Consider the following 18,777-nt stretch of genomic DNA (forward strand, 5'->3'; position numbering starts at 1 on the left):
TTCACACACCCCTCTAACTACAGATGTGATCTGGTGGGTTTTGGTAGGAGGGGATTGAAAAAATTATGATTTAATTTTTTTTTGGATTAGAAATGAATAAGAAACTAGACTCGTGACAAAAATTGTACCTATAAAAATAATTTGCCTGAGGGAAAATACCTGAATTTGTATGCACATTATAATATTGATTCAGAATATATAGAGATTAAATAGATAAAATTACACAATAACCTAAAAATCCATAATTACAATAAGATTTTCATGTATAAACTCAGGAAATAAAAAACACAATAATATTTCTAAGCATATGAGTGTCTGTTAAACAGTTAATAAAATGTTTCTAAGAAAAACTACAGACGCATTCATTGGAGGAAAAAAGCACAAACTTTCTTTCAATCACGTACAATAAAAAATAACTGAATGTATATTGAGGGACTGAGTGCAGCTCTGAGTAACAGGAAACACCCAGAATCTGCCTGATATGAGGCAGGTGCCGATTCTCACATGGAAGGACTGGCTCAGACCAGTCACTGCACATGCAGCAGAGGAACAAATTCCCACATGGCTCTTTTTGACTGCACCATTGCAGCTGTCATTGTGGAATCAGGAACACATAGTCACTAGTGGCATTAACAGAACAAGGTATTTATTATACAAATTAGACCCTAGAGAAATACAATCTAGAGAAGAGTGGAGTTAGTGTTTCAGAGAACACTCCCAATGATGAGAGTCTATACTTATTGCCTGGTAGACACATGAGGGCTTGCAGGAGAATTCAAACTGAACTGAATCTTTAGAGTTGAACTTTGGAGACAGTTGTAGAAGTCAAAAGGTGAAATCAAACAGAAGTTAAGCAGTGACTGGTGGTTTTGAATATAAACTACAGTTTATATTCAATATCATTATTATTATTATTTGTTAAATATATCTTTATTGATTTCAGAGAGAGGAAAGGAGAGGGAGAGAGAGAGATAGAAACATCAATGATGAGAGAGTCATTGATCGGCTAGCCCGCAACCTGGGCATGTGCCCTGACCGGGAATTGAACCCTGACCGCCTGGATCCTACCTAGGTCGATGCTCAACCACTGAGCCACGCCCGGCCGGGCTATATTCAATATTATTTTGTATTAGTTTCAGGTGTGCAGCACAGTAATCAGTCAGTCATATACTTTACAAAGTATTCCCCCCGGTATTTCCAGTACCCACCTGGCACCATACATAGATAATAGAATATTATTGACTATGTTCCCTATGCTGCACTTTACATCCCCATGACTATTCTGTAACTACCAATTTGTACTTCTCAATCCCTTCACCTTTTCACCCAGTCCCCCAACTCTCTGGCTACCACCAGTCTACTCTCTGTATCTAGAGTCTGTTTCAATTTTGTTTATTCAGTTATTTTGTTCTTTAGATTCCACATGTCAGTAAAATCACATAGTATTTGTCTTTCTCTGACTGACTTATTTCACTTAGCATAATACCCTGTAGGTCCAGGGTATTTGACAGAGAACGATATGATTTCATTCTTTTTATGGCTGAGGAGGATATTCTTGTCAGAGCAAAGAAAGAGGAAAATGGTCTGGAAGCAAGTGTTTGCAAAGGCCCTTTGCATCTCTTGTTTTATTTATACAGGTGGCCCTAAAACCTGCCTAATCCTATTTCTCTCCTGTGTTCCAAGTTGCACGTAAGATAGGCTTTGGTGAATTCTAACATGGTACCAACAGAGTCTAGAAACTGTACTTCACAACATTACTCAAGGAGGCTCATCTCCAACTCTAGATTTTATTGTCTTATCATAGGTCTCTCTTTTTAATGCAAACTCCATAGCCCAACCAGAAGGAATCAGAAAGAATGAAGGACGACAGATGAAAACAATTCACGAGACTATACTCTATGAAGAACTTTGCACTCTTACAAATTTATTAAATGGCAAGAAAAACAAAATAAGGCTATTCAGGCAAATAAAAAGGTAGTTTTCTATTAAAGAAAGATGGAATATATACATATATATGTATACACACACACGTATACGCATGTATACACATGCACGTGCACGCATGCACACACACACACACAATATATATATAAAAGGATAAAACATATCCAGTACTTGTTACAGAAGGCCAGTAGGGGGAAAAACCCAACCAAAATGCTATTTTTTTTCAATAGTCCTATTCTTATAGATCAATTACAAAATTATGTAAAAATTAAACCTACTGGCATGTTAGAAATACACTTCAATTCACCCATGGATCTACAGAATTACCTCACTTCAATATTTACTTGTAAAAGTAAGTAGAACTCCACACTACAGAGAGAATTACTTAAAAATTAAGTCAGTGCCTGGCCAGGTGTGGCTCAGCGGTTGAGCATCGACCTAGGATCCAGGAGATCGCGGTTCGATTCCCGGTCAAGGCACATGCCCGGGTTGTGGGCTCTATCCCCAGTTGGAGGCGTGCAGGAGGCGGCCGATCAATGACTCTCTTATCATTATGTTTCTATCTCTCTCTCTCCCTCTCCTTTCCTCTCTCTGAAATCATTTCCTCTCTCTGAAAGATTTTTAAAAAACCTTTAATTTTTTAAAAAATTAAGTCAGTAACTATAAGAACATATATTTGTATAACCTTTACCACATTTTTTTCATATTGTTAAATTTCTAGAATATCCTACATGAATTAATTTTCAACAGGCTACCCGTACTAGTTACATTAATATGATTTATTTCCAATGCAGTTTTCACATCACTTTGAAAACATTTGTTAAAATTAACCTTATTTTTTTCATTTATACAATTTCTACCTAGTATTCATTCTCACATGATTTTGTAGGGATTTGAGACAAAAGAAGGTTTTCCTATATTATTTGCATTTAGAACTTTTTCCACTGTGAGGTTTTTTGTGTGTGTGGCTTCCCAAAGAAATGAGACAGCTAAAGGCTTTTTCACATAGGGTATCTCTCCAGTGTGCATTCTTACATGTCCACTAAAGGCTTTCACACATTCTTTATATTCATAGACTTTTTCTTAGGTATGAGTTCTTTCATGATTTCGTAAAGAACTAGGACGACTAAAGGCTTTACTACAATTTTTACACTGATAGGGTTTCTCTCCAGTGTGAGTTCTTTCATGTGTTCGCAATGAACTAGGACAATCAAAAGCTTTCCCACATTCCTTACATTTACAAGGTCCATCTCCAGTGTGCTTTATCATATGTCTTTGAACATTGGAAAGAGAAATGAAGGCTTTCCCACATTCCTTACATTCATAGGGTTTCTCTCCACTATGAGCTCTTTCATGTTTTTGAATGGAACTGAGGTAAGTGAAGGCTTTCCCACATTGCTTACATTCATAGGGTTTCTCCCCAGTATGACTTCTTTTATGTTTCTGAAGGGAACAGGGAAAACTGAAGGCTTTACCACATTCCTTACATTCATGAGGCTTTTTTCTAGTATGAGTTCTTTCATGATTTTGAAGGAATCTGGGAGTACTGAAGGATTTGCCGCATTCCTTACATTCATATGGCTTTTCTCCACTATGTGTGCTTTCATGATATTGAAAGTAATTTGGGCAATCAAACACTTTTCCACACTCCTTACATTTATAAGGCCCATCTCCAGTGTGTTTCATCATGTGTCTTCGAAAGTTGGTAAGAGAGCTCAAGGCTTTCCCACATTCCTTACATTCATAGGGTTTCTCTCCAGTATGATTTCTTTCATGTTTTCTAAAGTAACTTGGACAACTGAAGGACTTCCCACATTCCTTACATTCATAGAGTTTCTCTCCAGTATGACTTCGCTCATGTTTTCGAAAATAACTTGGACAACTGAAGGCTTTACCACATTTTTTACATTCATAGGGCTTTTCTCCACTATGTCTCCTTTCATGACTTCGAAAGGATCTGGAACAACTGAAGGCTTTACCACACTGCTTACATTCATAGGGTTTCTCTCCAGTATGAATTCTTTTATGTTTTCGAAAGTAACTTGGACAACTGAAAGCTTTGCCACATTTTTTACATTCATAGGGCTTTTCTCCACTGTGACTCCTTTCATGACTTTGAAAGGATGTAAAGCAGCTGAAGGCTTTATCACATTGCTTACATTCGTACGGTTTCTCTCCAGTATGACTTCTTTCATGTTTTCGAAAGTAACTGGGACAACTAAAAGCTTTACCACATTGCTTACATTTATACGGTTTCTCTCCTGTGTGAGATATTTCATGAGTTCTACAGTAACTGAGACAACTGAAAGCTTTACCACAGTGCTTACATATATAGGGTTTCACTCCAGTGTGAATCCTTTCATGTCTTCGAAAGGATTGGCGATACTTGAAGGCTTTCCCACATTCCTTACATTTATATGGCTTTTCTTCATATTCCTGATAATCATATGGTTTGGGTGTACTGTGAGATCTCATATGCCTACTAAAGAATGAATGATTCATGAAGACTCCACATACACTGCATTCACATAGTTTTAGTCCAGTAGAAGTTTTCTTTTTCTGATTGTGATTTGGAATCTGGTTGAAGTTTTCTCCATACTGACTACCTTGTTTACTTTTACCCAGTCTCTCTATTATATGACTGCTGTAAAAAGTGAAAAGCATATTATTAATATCTTATTTATTAATAATTTTACCATAATCAAGGAAACTATAAGTTTTCAGTGCTTTCTGACTGTTTGAAAGTGCTAAATGTTTTGCAAGAGGGCTCAATCATAACTATTATCAAAACAGTGTATTCATAAATGAGGTTTCAAAATACTATTTCCAAATGTGCTAATTTTGAAACACTAAACATCTAAGTCACATGTGAGAAAAAAAATTATGATGAAAATATTGTAATAATAATAAATAACTTTAAAACTTGGCTGATCTGTTTTATGTGCTGTTTTAAATATTTCATGACATACTAAGATTCATGGGACACTGCCTTCTCATGTGAGTGTGACTCACCTCAAATCTGTCCCATAATTTTCATAGTGATCTTCAATGTTATGATCTTTACATATTTCTCCTAAAATGCAGACCAGGAAAAATTATAAACTATAAAACCTCATAGGAAAAAAAACTAAAACAAAAAAATAATAATAAAAGAAAGAAAAAGAACTTATAGAAAAACTGTTACATAATAAATCCATGATGAGCTGTGATTATGGTTTATTTACCAATGTATTCACTTTCCACATTCCACTCCTTGGAAATCCATTGATGAGCAAGCAGCACTGGTTTTCTAATTGACTAAACAAGTAAGTAAGAATGTTGTCATCCCTACCTACTGAGGCCAAGTTCCTGAAGGTTTCCCTCATCACATCTCTGTAGAGTTTCTTCTGTGAAGAATCCAGTAAAGCCCACTCCTCCAGGGTGAACTTCACACTCACATCCTCAAAGGCCACTGAGTCCTAAAACATCCCAAATATGTATACAAGAGAATGGGTGAGATGAACGGCACTAGAAATTGATATTCACCTCATAACAAGTTCACACATGACACTGGATTCTCAACATTTGTTTTATGACTCTGTTGTCAGAACTATTACTATCGGTCCACATTCACTTCCTCATAAATTTAACAACGTCATGAACACATGGAATTTATTACTATCTTTTTCTTGTGATCACATCAGTATTCACTGCTGTCTCATGTTAGGATACAAAGCATCTTAGGGAAATGAGAGAAATGCTATACAAATGAGACAAATACTCCCATTTTAAGCACATTAATACACTGTGAGAAAAACTTTTCATATCCTTCTTTAATACCCACCATATAATGCATCACTCCATGAAGCACAGCATCATATCTGCATGAGCTCATAATGAATAAAACACAGTGAAGAACTGGAAGCTTTTTCTTCTAATCATCAAACATGAGAGGCCAGGAGGGCTGTGGAATCCAACTTGGAACAAGATCCAGTAGGCAATATTATTCTAAAGGACTCTATAACATTAGAAGTATTCAGATCCAGTTGGCTGAATGAAAATACTCTTGTGAAGCAGAATGAATTATAATTGGTTTGTAAAATAAATATCCCAATCAGTTTTACCTTCTTTTCTCTGTCTCATTTCATGGGGCTAGGAAATTATTTGGAAGATACAGCTCAGACATGAGGAAGAAGGCATGACAACTTAGACATCTCCCAAATCCCTATACCCATGAGCCTCAGGGTTGCTTCCCACCAGTTTTTAGGATACACAGGCACACACACTGAGATGATAATATCACAGAGAAGGTCTTCCCAGCAGAATCAAAACACTGTAACCTAGGGTTTGATGACCTTGAGGGACAGGTTAAGACTCCAAGGGAGTTCACTGAAGTCCACAAGAGTTTGATAAATTTGTATATGATTATAAAATACGTAGTGTTCAACAGTGCTTTCCTCCAAAAACATAAAATCCCCTTTCTCTAACTTCAGCAGCAAGTGATACTCAACCAGCCACTCTAGAGCCTCTCCTCACAACTTCTCTCATTTCCAAGTTCCCATGTAGGAACAGCAGCGTGACCACCCATTCCCTTGAGCAAAGGGAACCCAAGTGGTACAATCCCCCTAAATGCTGGTCCCTGAAAGAGATAAATAACCCATGGATGTCTATGTGTAGGGAACAGAGAAAAGGCTCCCACTCATCAATTCTAATACAAAAAACTGATCTATTCAGTAGAACAACAAAATAGGAACACCTCTCTTGTGAGCCCAGGGAGTAAAAGGAACTATCTGGCTCAGCCCTAATTACTCTTTCTGCAGTGAAACTGTAGTGCTTACTCATAAAAAAAGTCCTGCTACCTAATGTGCAGAAGACAGTGAACATCAGCAGGCCCAAGATTAAATTTCACTAGTGACCCCAACATCCTCACAGATAATAATAGTGCCTCAGTATGGCTAAAGCATTAATGCAAACAATATGGCATATAGTAAACTCCTGTTCTTTTGAGAATCTGTAATTTACATTTGTCAGATGCTGCTCACATAATTAGCCCCCAGCAACACTCTGGGCACTGAGTCTCTACTGAGCTTCCCTGGTAGACAGTAATTCACATTTCTTGTTTGAAGAACTGAGTCCATCCTGTGTGACTGATTACATTAAGAGACAACATCTGAATCCTTGCTCCTCAGTTCCTCCACACTAAATTAATTCAGTAGCAAACAAAACGAATGAGTGTTTAGTGATCAAGTAAATTTAAATTTTTTTCTTGGGTAACACCAGATATCACCTCTCTCAAATAATATCTTTATAAAATTTCATGAATTCCCAAAACAGACCCAGTAGGAGGTACAAATGTCCAAAAATGGACAAAGTTTTCTACAGAACAAAGTGGCAGCCTACCTAACATACACCAAAGGTTTTTAAGCTAGTACTCCAGACAGTACACTCTTACTGATAAACAAAAAGACCAAAAGAAAGGAAAGGTTCTTCCATGGGCTGACATTTAATATAAAGAGTTGGTCAAGGACAGAGAGGGCATTGTAAAGCAGCAGCAAACATAAGGAACACTTTATAACCTAGGCCAAGGGAAATCTGTTAACCAACCTGAAGAAATGTATTGTATTCCTCTTTATTCCAAGGACAATAGCCAATTCACTGTAGATTTAAGTGTGAAAAATGAAACTAGGCCACTTTTAAAAGTCATATAGTGATGCAAGTATAGGAAAATTTTCTTATATAAGAAAAAGAGAGTGGTTTCCGAGGTGGTGTGAGGTAGAGGAGGGCTCCAAATGGGTTGCAGCCGCAGCCACTCCCCGCGGAGGGAGCGGAGGTGGTCCCGGTCTACTTCCCCAGACAGAGAATGCAGGCTCCGAGATAGGTCCTGGTCGAGGGAGAGAGAGGAGAAGGAGTCACTCTCGATCCCCACACAGAAGACGCTCCAGATGATGACATGATATTGTACATAGAAAACCCCAAAGACTCCATTAAAGTACTACTAGATTTGATAAAGGAATTTGTCAAGGTAGCTGGATACAAAATCAACATTAGGAAATCAATGGCATTCTTACACACCAACAGAGAGAGAAACTAAAAAAGCAATACCATTTACCATTGCAACTAAAAAAATAAGATACCTAGGAATAAACTTAACCAAGGATGTAAAAGACCTGTACTCAGAAAACTACGTGACACTGAAAAAAGAAATAGAGGAAGATTTAAACAAGTGGAAGAATATACCATGCTCATGGATTGGAAGAATTAATATCATTAAAATGTCCATACTACCCAAAGCAATTTATAAATTCAATGCAATTCCTATTAAAATACCAACAGCATATTTCACAGACCTAGAACAAACATTTCGAAAATTTATATGGAACCAAAAAAGACCCCGAATAGCTGCAGCCATCTTGAGAAAAAAGAACAGAGTGGGAGGGATCACATTACCAGACTTCAAACTGTATTACAAAGCCACTGTAATCAAAACGGCCTGGTATTGGTACAACAACAGGCATATAGATCAATGGAACAGAACAGAGACCCCAGAAATAGACCCACGCCATTAAGGTCAGTTAATATTTGACAAAGGAGGCAAGAGTATCCAATGGAGTAAAGACAGTCTCTTCAATAAGTGGTGCTGGGAAAATTGGACAGATACATGCAAAAGAATGAAACTAGACCACCAACTTTCACCATACACAAAAATAAACTCAAAATGGATAAAAGACTTAAATGTAAGTCACAAAACCATAAAAATCCTGGAAGAAAACATAGGCAGTAAAGTCACAGACATCCCATGAAGTGGACTTTTCAGTGATACATCTCCTAGGGCAAGAGAAACAAAAGAAAAAATAAACATATGGGACTACATCAAACTAAAAAGCTTCCGCACAGCAAAAGAAAACAGCCTCAAAATACAAAGGAACCCCATGGTCTGGGAAAGCATATTTGCCAAGGATGTATCTGATAAGGGGCTAATTTCCAAAGTGTACAAAGAACTCATACTACTCAGCAAGAGGAAGACAAACAACCCAATTAAGAAGTGGCCAAAGGACTTGAATAGACACTTCTCCAAAGAGGACATACGGATGGCCAAGAGACACATGAGAAAATGCTCAACGTCGCTAATTATCAGAAATGCAAATTAAAACCAAAATGAGGTATCACTTCACACCTGTCAGAATGGCCACCATCAACAAATCAACAAATGACATGTGCTGGTGAGGGTGTGGAGAAAGGGGAACCCTAGTCCACTGCTGGTGGGAATGCAGACTGGTGCAGCCACTATGGAAAACAGTACAGAGGTTCCTCAAAAAATTAAAAATGGAGCTGTCGTTTGACCCAGTGATTCCACTCCTAGGAATGTATCCTAAGAATCCTGAAACATTCATCAGAAAGAATATATGTACCCCGATGTTCATAGCAGCACAGTTTACAATAGCTAAGATCTGGAAACAGGCCAAGTGCCCATCAGTAGATGAGTGGATAAAAAAGCTGTGGGACGTTTACACCATGGAATACTACGTAGCTGTAAAGAAGAAGAATCTCGTACCCTTTGGGACAGTATGAATGGACCTGGAGAATATTATGCTAAGTGAAATAAGCCAGGTAGCAAAAGACAAACATCACATGATCTCGCTTATACGTGGAATCTAAAGAACTTAATAAACTGATGAACAGAATAGATTCAATGACATGGAAGCATAGATGAGACTGACAAATGTCAGAGGGATGGAGGAGGGTGGGTGGGTGGAGGGGGAGAGAGTAACCAAAGAATTTATATGCATATACGCACAACCCAAGGACATGGACAACGGTGGGGAGAGGGACTGGGGAGGGGGAAGGGATGGGGTGGAATGGGTCATTGGGGAGAAAAAGGGACATCTGTAATATTTTAAACAAAAATAAAAAATAAAAAAAGAATAAGCTATAAAGCCAAAAGTCTGACAAACGCAAATATATTAAAATTAAGGTTATTAAAAAACAAACAACAAAGTGGAAGAAAATGTCAGCAATTCATGCAATATAAAAAGGGTTAGTTGGCAGTGTAAAAATGAACACACAATTTAAAAGTGGAAAAAGAAGCAAAACATTTAATAAAAGATAAAAAAAAATACACGAAAAAATATCCACCACCTTGGGAATGAGGTAATAGACAAACAAAATGTCTAGTAGCTATAATTTCACAGTGATTTGAACAAAAATTAGTCAATTTAATAATCTCAAGTGTTGAACCATTGATTGAACAAATCAATAAATTATGCACGAATGGAAGGTCAACTGATACACTCCATTGTTATTGCCTGTAAATTTGAACTCTATCAATATCTATAGCCCAGCCACTTTTCAACACTATCCACAGAATTTATGTGTATTTGAACTTGTACACTCATACAAGAGTGGTATGTATTATTATAAAGAGATCTGGAGGATTTATCAATAAAAAAATAAAGCAAAGTGAATAGCAAAATAAAAACATGTTACATATTTTGTAACTGTTAAGTCACCTGCACAGGCAGGTGGACCCCCACAGGTAATTTGGTTTAGATGTCTAATACTGATGATAACAAAGAAATGCCTAGAGGGAATGAAAGGGTTTGTTATTTCCATAATGGAAGTGACTGGGGAGGTCAGGAAGGGCAGGCCCCACAAGCAAGTGTGAAATGATGACAGAAAGCAAGAAAAAGAGCCTTACTGAGGTTAGCAGATGCGGGCTAGGGTGAAAGTTTGGGTACAGGGGCAGGGCCTCCAGTAGATAGAATAACATGCTAGAGCCAATGGAAGGAACACCCAGCATTTCTTATCACTACATGTGGGGCAGAAGGGGATGAAGGAGGGGTAAAGCTTTAAAGTTGTCAACAGTAAACACACACAGAAAAGGAGTCAGAGACGTTTTGATCTTTCATGTAAGGAGCTTAGAAGCTGGCTCCAGTCCTCAGAAAAGCCAAGAAACTTAAAATCAACACTTCATCAAAGTACTGAGGGCAAGTGGTGAACCACTGTCTCCGCAGTTAGGCAGAGAGACAAAAAAGTAGCCATTTTAAAATATGACCAGAATATTCTCTTTTTCTTAACAAGCCATGTCCTTAACACAACCTATTTCACAAGAGCATAACTGACTGGGATTTTCCCAAAGCCTAACTGACCAGGGGGTATGAAAATAAGCAACTTGAGTCTCTTCCAGCCTTCCTAGCTCTACATGAGGCGGCACTTCTGAGATGATGCGGATTAAGATCTCAGTCCCATACACTGTCCCTACTTCAGATACCTGGCCCAAATGGGGTGCCCAGACTACTGACATTTCTACTCAGCCATCTACAAATTCATAGATTTCCTCCACACTCTGTCAGATATGGTAATTTACTAAAATAATTCTGAGAATTCAGTAAAGCTTTTTACTTACTATTATAGTATTGGTTAACTACAAACAACACAAATCTGGAACAGCTAAGTGGAACAGATGCATAGGGCAAAGGAATGGTCTGGGGGGTAGAAATGAAGGGATATGTCAACCTCCCAGAACCTGGATGTATTCACCAACCCAGAAATTCTCTGAATCCTGTCTTTACGTGTTCTGATGAAGGTTTCATTACATGGGCACAATTTATTAAAGCACTAAACATGAGTGATTATCTCACTCTCTACCTCCTCTCCTCTCTCCACAGGCTAGGAGCCTGGGGCTGAAAGTTCCAAGTCTCTATCGAGGCTTGGCATTTCTGGTGTAACCCCCATCCTGAAGCTATCTAGGAACTGGCCAAGAATTGCCATATTCAAACTAAAACACTCTGTCACCCATATCACTCAAGTAATTCCAAGGGCTTCAAGAGGTTTTTGCTAACGACTGAGGACAAAGACCAAATACCTTTCTTACTACATCACAGAAAGTCAACCCAAGGGACATAGGTTCATAAAAGATTGAGACCAAATCACTGAACTAAGAATGCTCCCCTTCTGCCCACATTTACCTCTATATCAAGTAGGCTCTTGTTTAATATAAACAAACTGGAGGTCCAAGATGGTAACAGGGAAGGCGGATGCTGAACTAGCCCCCTCCCATGAGCAAAATCAAACATACAGGTACATAGAGAGCAATTACTCCTGGAAAACAACGGATGGCTGAATCAACAGCTTCTAAACAGCAAAGGAGAGAAAGAAATCTAACAGAGAAGGGTGGGAAACCACAGGAGCCCTTGGGAAGCTGGAGCAGAAGGAGCTCTCTGGAGGTGCCAGGGAACGCCACCGTTTACCCCCCCCTCCACTTGCGTATGGCAACGGTAGCTCTATTCTGGTGCTTTGGCCACCTGCAAGATCACCTCAGTGTGTTCACAGCTACATTGCCTGAAGTCTTTTGCCTTCAAACAAAAGGGAGCTAGCAGGAACAACAGGGTATTACCACGTGGGTCTGATCTCCCTCCTGGGAGCAACTCCAGCCCAGCAGGCCAGTGCCCCAGGCACTGTAAGCTCCAACCACTTTTCCAAAACCACCTGGCACATAAAGTCTATGCAGAGGTTGCTTCTACTCTCAACTACTTTCTATACAACAGAACGAGGGACTGTTAAGAAAAAACTGGGCAGCCACAGGAGCTCTCCGGGCACTGCAGGAATTATATGAGGTCTGAGGTGACAGTGAGCATGATTGTTTACATCCCCTCTACCTCCACAAGGTGGATGGGGGCTCTATCCATGTGCTCTGTCCTACCTGCAATGTCACTGTAGATTGTTTTGGACACATCACCTGAAACCATTTTGGACCTGAATAAAAGAAGCAAGCAGGGTCAACAGGGCATTACTACATGCACCTGGCCTCCCTACCCAGAGACGCTCTGGCCTGGTATGCCAGTATCCCCCACAGATACCTTAGGCACCTGCTTAGCTCCTACCAGCCTGCCAAAACCACCTGGCACACACAGCCTACACAAAGGCTGCATCTACATAAGGCCACTTTTTCAAAACTGGGGGAGAAGGGGTTATTTTTTTTAATCATATAAACAAACATAGAAAGTCAAATAAAATGAAAAGACAGAAAATATCTTTCAAATGAAGAAATAAGAAAAAACAGCGGGGAGAGAGGGAGGGACCTACAAAAATGGAGATAAGTCATTTGCCTGATAAAAATTTCAAAGAAATGGTCATAAGGATGCTCACCAAACTTAAGAGTGGAATAAAAAAAACTATAATAACCAAGCAGACAATAACTCAAATGAAAAATACATTAGAAGGAATCAACACAACATTAGCTAATACAGAAGAAAAGGTCAGCAACCTGAAAGATACACCAGTGGTAATCAATCAGAAGAGTAATAATAATAATAATATTTTTTAAAAGTGAGGATAGTTTAAGGGACCTCTAGGATAACATCAAACACTCAAAATATTTGCATCCCAGAAGGAAAATAAACAGAGAAAGAAACAGAAAAGTTATTTAAAGAAATATTGGCTGAAAACTTTCCTAACCTGAGAAAGAAAACAGAACATCTAGGTCCAGGAAGCACAAAGAGTTCCAAAGAAGATGAACCCAAGGAGACCCACGTGGAGACACATTGTAACTAAAATGGCAAAAGTTAAGAATAAAGATAGAATCTTGAAGAAAGCAAGAGAAAAATAAGTTACATACAAAGGAAACCCCATAAGGCTATCAGTTGATTTCTCAGCAGCAACTTTACAGGCCAGAAGGGAGTTGCAGAAACATCTTTAAAATGCTGAAAGAAAAAAAGCTACAACCTAGAATAACTTACCCAGCAAGGTTATCACACAGAATTGAAGGAGAATATTTCCCAGAAACTCATCACCATTAAACCAGTTTTACAAGAAATGTTAAAGGATTTTCTTTAAGTAGAAAAGGAAAGGCCAGAACCAGAAATCAGAAAATATGAGACACCTGACTGGGTGGCTCAGTTGGTTAGAGTGTTGTCCCGATACACCAAGGTTGCGGGTTTGGTGCCTGGTCAGAGCACATGCAAGAATCATCCAATGAATGCATAAATAAGTAAAACAACAAAAATTGATGTTTCGGCTTCTGGTCAAGATGACAGCATAGGTTAATGCAGTATTCAAATCCTCCCACAAGCAAACCAAAAATACAACTAAACTTCAGAACAACCATCATTCAGAACCACCTGAAAACTAGCTGAATGGAAGTCCTACAAGTAGGAAGTTAAAGAAGAAGCCACATCAAGACTGGTAGGAGGGGTGGAACCATGGAACGGGCTGGTCCCACACCTACATGTGGTGGTTTATAATCAGGAGATATATCTTGGCTGCAGAGGTCGCCCCTGAGGAGCAAGGGGTCCCAGCCCCACACAAGACACCCAGCCCTGGGTTCCAGTGCCAGGAAAAGAAATCCCCATAATTTTGGGCTGTAAACACCAGTGGGGTCTGTGGCTGAGTGACATGGAGGCTGCTGGAGTCCCAGGCAGTTCCTCTTAAAGGGCCCATGCACGGACTCATTTGAACTCACTCCCTCTGAGCTCCAGCACAGGGGCAGCACCCTGAAAGGAACCAGGGACATACAAGGAGGAACTAAATGGTCTGACCTCAGGGCAAGAGCTGGGGAATAGCTTTCTGCCAGACAAAAGTGCTGGCAGAGGCCACTGTTCCTTTGCTGAGCCCTCCCCATGAAAGAGCCTACCGACAAGCACCATATTTGAGTCTCTATCAGCTTGGTTCACACTATTTGTCCACCCTGGTGATTCCGAGACCTTGTCCCACCTAACCTACCGGCTTATCCAAACTGTTTCCAGTTGCTTTTCTACACAACTGGCGACTCTTGCCTCATGCTTCAGACTTTCCTAAAATCTCTCAAATGAGCAGCATCTGGCCTCTGCATACTCTCTACCCTAAGTGGCCCCAGGGCCAGCACTAGCCTTGGTTCCAGCTAGGCCTCTCCTGGGCACCTCTAAGCCCAACACAAGTAGCAGCCATCTGCAGATCACACTGTAGCCTGTGTTAGGTGGCCCCAAGCAGGGCACAAGCAGTGGATGACTGCACTTCCCAGGAGGCCAGTGCACCTGGTGGACAGCTTCAGACCCCCACCAGATTACAACCTCACCACCTCCACAAGTGTCACACTCAAGGGGTGGCCTTGATGAGCACCAAAGCCCCACTGAAGCAAGTCCTGCTCCATAGGGTCAACTCCTGCACAGCAGCTCCTCTACTGTAGTTGCAGCTGGTCCTCACAGCTGATTGGCCTAGGGGGCCAATCTCTCCCAGTGAGAAAACAGCAACCAAGGCTCAACTACAACAGGAAGTGCACACAGCCCACACAGGTGCGCACCTGGAACACCCAGCTCTTGTGACGGGAGTTGCGCCACTGGGCCCTACAGAACACCTACTACACAAGGCCACTCTACCAAGTCTGGGAGACATACAGCTCTACCTAATACATAGAAACAAACACAGGGAAGCAGCCAAAATGCCGAGGCAAAGAAACATGCCCCAAATGAAAGAGCAAGAGAAATCTCCAGAAAAAGAACTAAGTGAAATGGAGGCAAGCAAATTACTAGACACAGAGTTCAAAACAATGGTTATAAGGATGCTCAAGGAACTTAGTGAGAACTTCATGGAACTCAGTGAAAACTTCAACAGCACGAAAAAGGACATACGAGCCATAAAAAAGCAGCAGTCAGAAATGAAGGCTACACGAACTGAAGTGAAGAATAACTTGCAGGGAATCAACAGTAGAGTAGAGGATGCTGAGAATCAAGCCAGTCATTTGGAACATGAGGAAGCAAAAACACCCAATCAGGCCCTGGCCAGTGTGGCTCAGTTGTGAGTACATGAAACACAGAGTTTATTCTCATATTATTTATTGATCATTTATTGTATTATTTTCCATACAAACAACTGTAAATCTACGTTTGCCAACCCTTGTATACTGAACTGATCTTTGACAGGACTAAAGGCAATTCAGTGGGAAAACATAGTTTTTACGACAAATGGTGCAAGAAAAACATCAATAAGCAAAAAAAGTATCTATAAACAGATTTTACATCTTTCACAAAAATGAACTCAAAATGGATCACAGATTTAGTATAAAATGCAAAACTAAAAAACTTCTGGAAGATAACATAGAAGAAAATCTATGACCTTGGTTTAGTGATTAATTTTCAGATACAGCAACAAAAGTAAGATCCAAGGTAGAAAAAAATGATGTCTGACTAAAATAAAATGAGTAACTTCTGCTCAGTAAAACACAGTATTAAGATAATGAAAACACAAGCCACAGTCTGTCAGAAAATCTTTGGAAACCACTTAATTTCTTTATGTACTAACAGTTACAAAATGTAAACCATACAAAATAAAAATTTTCAAATTTCTTGCTAACCAAAAGGACACACAGTAGCATAGTTTGTCCTCCTATATTTCACACCAGGGGTATTTTCAGGAGTAAGTAGCATATTATAATGCATTAGGGTTTGAGTTTAGCTCCTAAATGTAGTATGATTTTCAAAGATTTACATGAGCTTTCAGTAGTTCTCCTCACATCAATTAAGATAGAAATTTGCCTCGCCGGCATGGCTCAGTGGTTAAGGGTCAACCCATGAACCTGGAGGTCATGGTTTGATTCCCAGTTAGGGCACATGCCAAGGTTTTGGGCTAGATCCCCACTAGGAGTCTGAAGGAGGCAGCATCAATGACTCATCATTGATGTTTCTCTCTCTCTCTCTCCCCCTTCTTGTCTCTGAAATCAATAAAAACATATTTTCAAAAAAAGATAGAAATTAAATTGCTTTAGCTTTTTAACAAGTTCTTTAGGAACACACATATAAAAACTGATGTGAAATAGAAAAATGTACTTACATACACTCACCTCACCATCTTGAGGTTCTCTTGCCTAAACAGAAGAAAAACTCTATTTTTACAATTTTCTTGCTTTCCTCACCTCCTATCTGTCAATGACACAGTTTCAGAGCCCAAGTTTTCAGGGAAACTAGAGCGAAAGGGCTACACTATTCCAATAAAGGATCCAAAGGAAAGAAACAAGTGTTGGAATCAGCTCAGATGATCATTCTGCTTCCCACAGGACAGAAGGAAAGCACTTTCAGAAGGTTCCACATTCTGGACTCTCCAGGTTGAGAAAGAACCCCCGGAGTGGGGTTAGTCCCCAGGGAAAAAGGGGAGGGACACCTGAGCAGCCCCATGAATAAAGTCTGGGAGCTCCAATACCCTCTTCTACCCAGGAAAAAACACTCCTTCCCTCAGGCTTCATCTCACAGTGAGGAAACGCTCCGTTGGGTTTAGTTTAAGGTTCTGACCCAAATACACTCCCAAATTCATGAACCTTAACCCAGGACACAGAACCCCTGACTTTTACTGACTTTCTCAATGTGCATGGATTACATTCTGAGTGCACCTACGCTGTGGATGTAAAACTCCAACCCATATGCCTAGAAACAGGCCCAGAAGGGGCGTCACCCTCTCTCCCATGTGCTCCTGCATCCCCAGCTTTCCAGGGCTGTAGCTTCTCGGTGTAAAGGCAAGTTAGATGGTGGGTGTGAGCAGGTAGGACACCTGCAGGGGGAGGTTCCCCAGGAAGAACCAACTGGGCCTTCAAGTACTTCCCTTTGCAGGCTCTGTGTGTGTGTGTGCTTAGTTTGGATCACCGACCACAGGGCTCTCTGCTCCCCACTGGAGTAGCTTTGGGTAACCACTGATATTTTAAAAGACACAAACCCAGTGTTTGAACAATCCATAAATAAAGTGAATATATCTTTTACAGGTGACAAACCTAAAGAGGGACAGTGCTGACAGATCACCCAGAAAAGTTTGCCAAGAGGAACCTCCACCCAAACACCCAAAGGACTTCCCGTAGGCTGGCTGTGCCCAGGAACTATCCTGGGAGGTCCGGCATAAGAATTTTATACAACCTAGTTGCAAGTGGTTATTCGCTACTTTTCTCTCATGTAAAATATCCACAAACAAAAAATTAGCCCTATTTAAAGGCCACCCATTGACTATGGGAAAAATGATAAACAGTTAAAATATGGGTCTGTTGAAATGCACCCCAGAAGACAAATAGATGATATTGATGCTTGAATCGGAGAGGGGAGGTTGGCGTTTGGGAATGGGGGGGGGATTTGGAAATTTAGGCAGTTAGGAAGATTGGGGTAGGAGCAGGGTTGTGGATTTGAGACCGTGCTTCCCAAACATTTGGAAAACTCAGGAGGAAACAGGAGCCCCCTGGGGAGAAAGGAGGGGCCGAGGACCCCGCAGATCAGTTCCTCCGACGCACGGACCCGAAAATAACTCGCGATTGTTCTCTTACGACCCTTCTCGTGATCACCGCACCATCTGGGTGGACGCGGGGCTGCGGGAGCAGAGCGGCCCGGGGAGACGGAAACCGCCGCGCGCAGCGACGGGACACGACGCGGGGTCCCGCTGCCGGCCACACCCCCACGCTGCGTGCGGGAGCGGACCGAGGTCCTAAGGCAGCTCCCCGGCTTCTGGACTTGACCTTGGGGAGGCCGGGTCAGCAAAAGGCGGTGGCAACCAGTACCTCGTCCCTGCCTCCGCAGCCTGGCCTCGCGCACTCACCATTTTTAGGTTTCCTGGGTCCCCTGGCGTCCTCCTGGCGATTTCTGGTAAGAGGACAGGTCCCAACCCCACAGAGCCTGCGGCAAGGCAGCCCGGGGCCTCTAAGGGCGAGCGACCCCCGACCCCCAGGACGGCCAGAGCGAGCAGGACGTCCGGGCGGGTTGAGGACCATCGCCCCGCCCACCTGCCCTGGGCCACCCCTGATTGGACAGTTCGAAAGGCCCTGTTCTTTCGCGCCTGAGTGACAGCCGGACAGAGCTATCTCCGCTGCGCAGAAGGCCTTCTGGAACTCGTTTTCCGTGGGACTTTTGCGTTGAAATA

At 41.0% G+C, this 18,777-nt stretch overlaps 1 protein-coding gene across 1 annotated transcript; it reads right to left on the minus strand.

Moving 5' to 3' along the window:
- Window positions 1–1,692: 1,692 nt before the first annotated feature.
- Window positions 1,693–18,636, minus strand: LOC308555805 (uncharacterized protein). Its single transcript, XM_081134412.1, has 4 exons — window positions 18,457–18,636; window positions 5,276–5,402; window positions 4,957–5,017; window positions 1,693–4,588 (listed from the first exon to the last, which is right to left on the minus strand). The coding sequence occupies exons 1-4, from the start codon at window positions 18,457–18,459 to the stop codon at window positions 3,028–3,030; spliced, it is 1,752 nt and encodes a 583-aa protein (XP_080990538.1). The 5' UTR covers window positions 18,460–18,636; the 3' UTR covers window positions 1,693–3,027.
- Window positions 18,637–18,777: the final 141 nt, after the last annotated feature.

Source organism: Miniopterus schreibersii, assembly GCF_964146895.1.
Source record: "Miniopterus schreibersii genome assembly, chromosome: 4".
Taxonomy (NCBI): domain Eukaryota; kingdom Metazoa; phylum Chordata; class Mammalia; order Chiroptera; family Miniopteridae; genus Miniopterus; species Miniopterus schreibersii.

Bases quoted from the DNA above. Each gene is read 5' to 3' on its own strand.
- LOC308555805 (XM_081134412.1), bottom strand. The intron at 5,018-5,275 runs GTAGGGATGACA...TCTGCATTTTAG, and splicing joins CAGGAACTTGGCCTCAGTAG to GAGAAATATGTAAAGATCAT. The intron at 4,589-4,956 runs GTGAGTCACACT...CACTTTTTACAG, and splicing joins AATTATGGGACAGATTTGAG to CAGTCATATAATAGAGAGAC.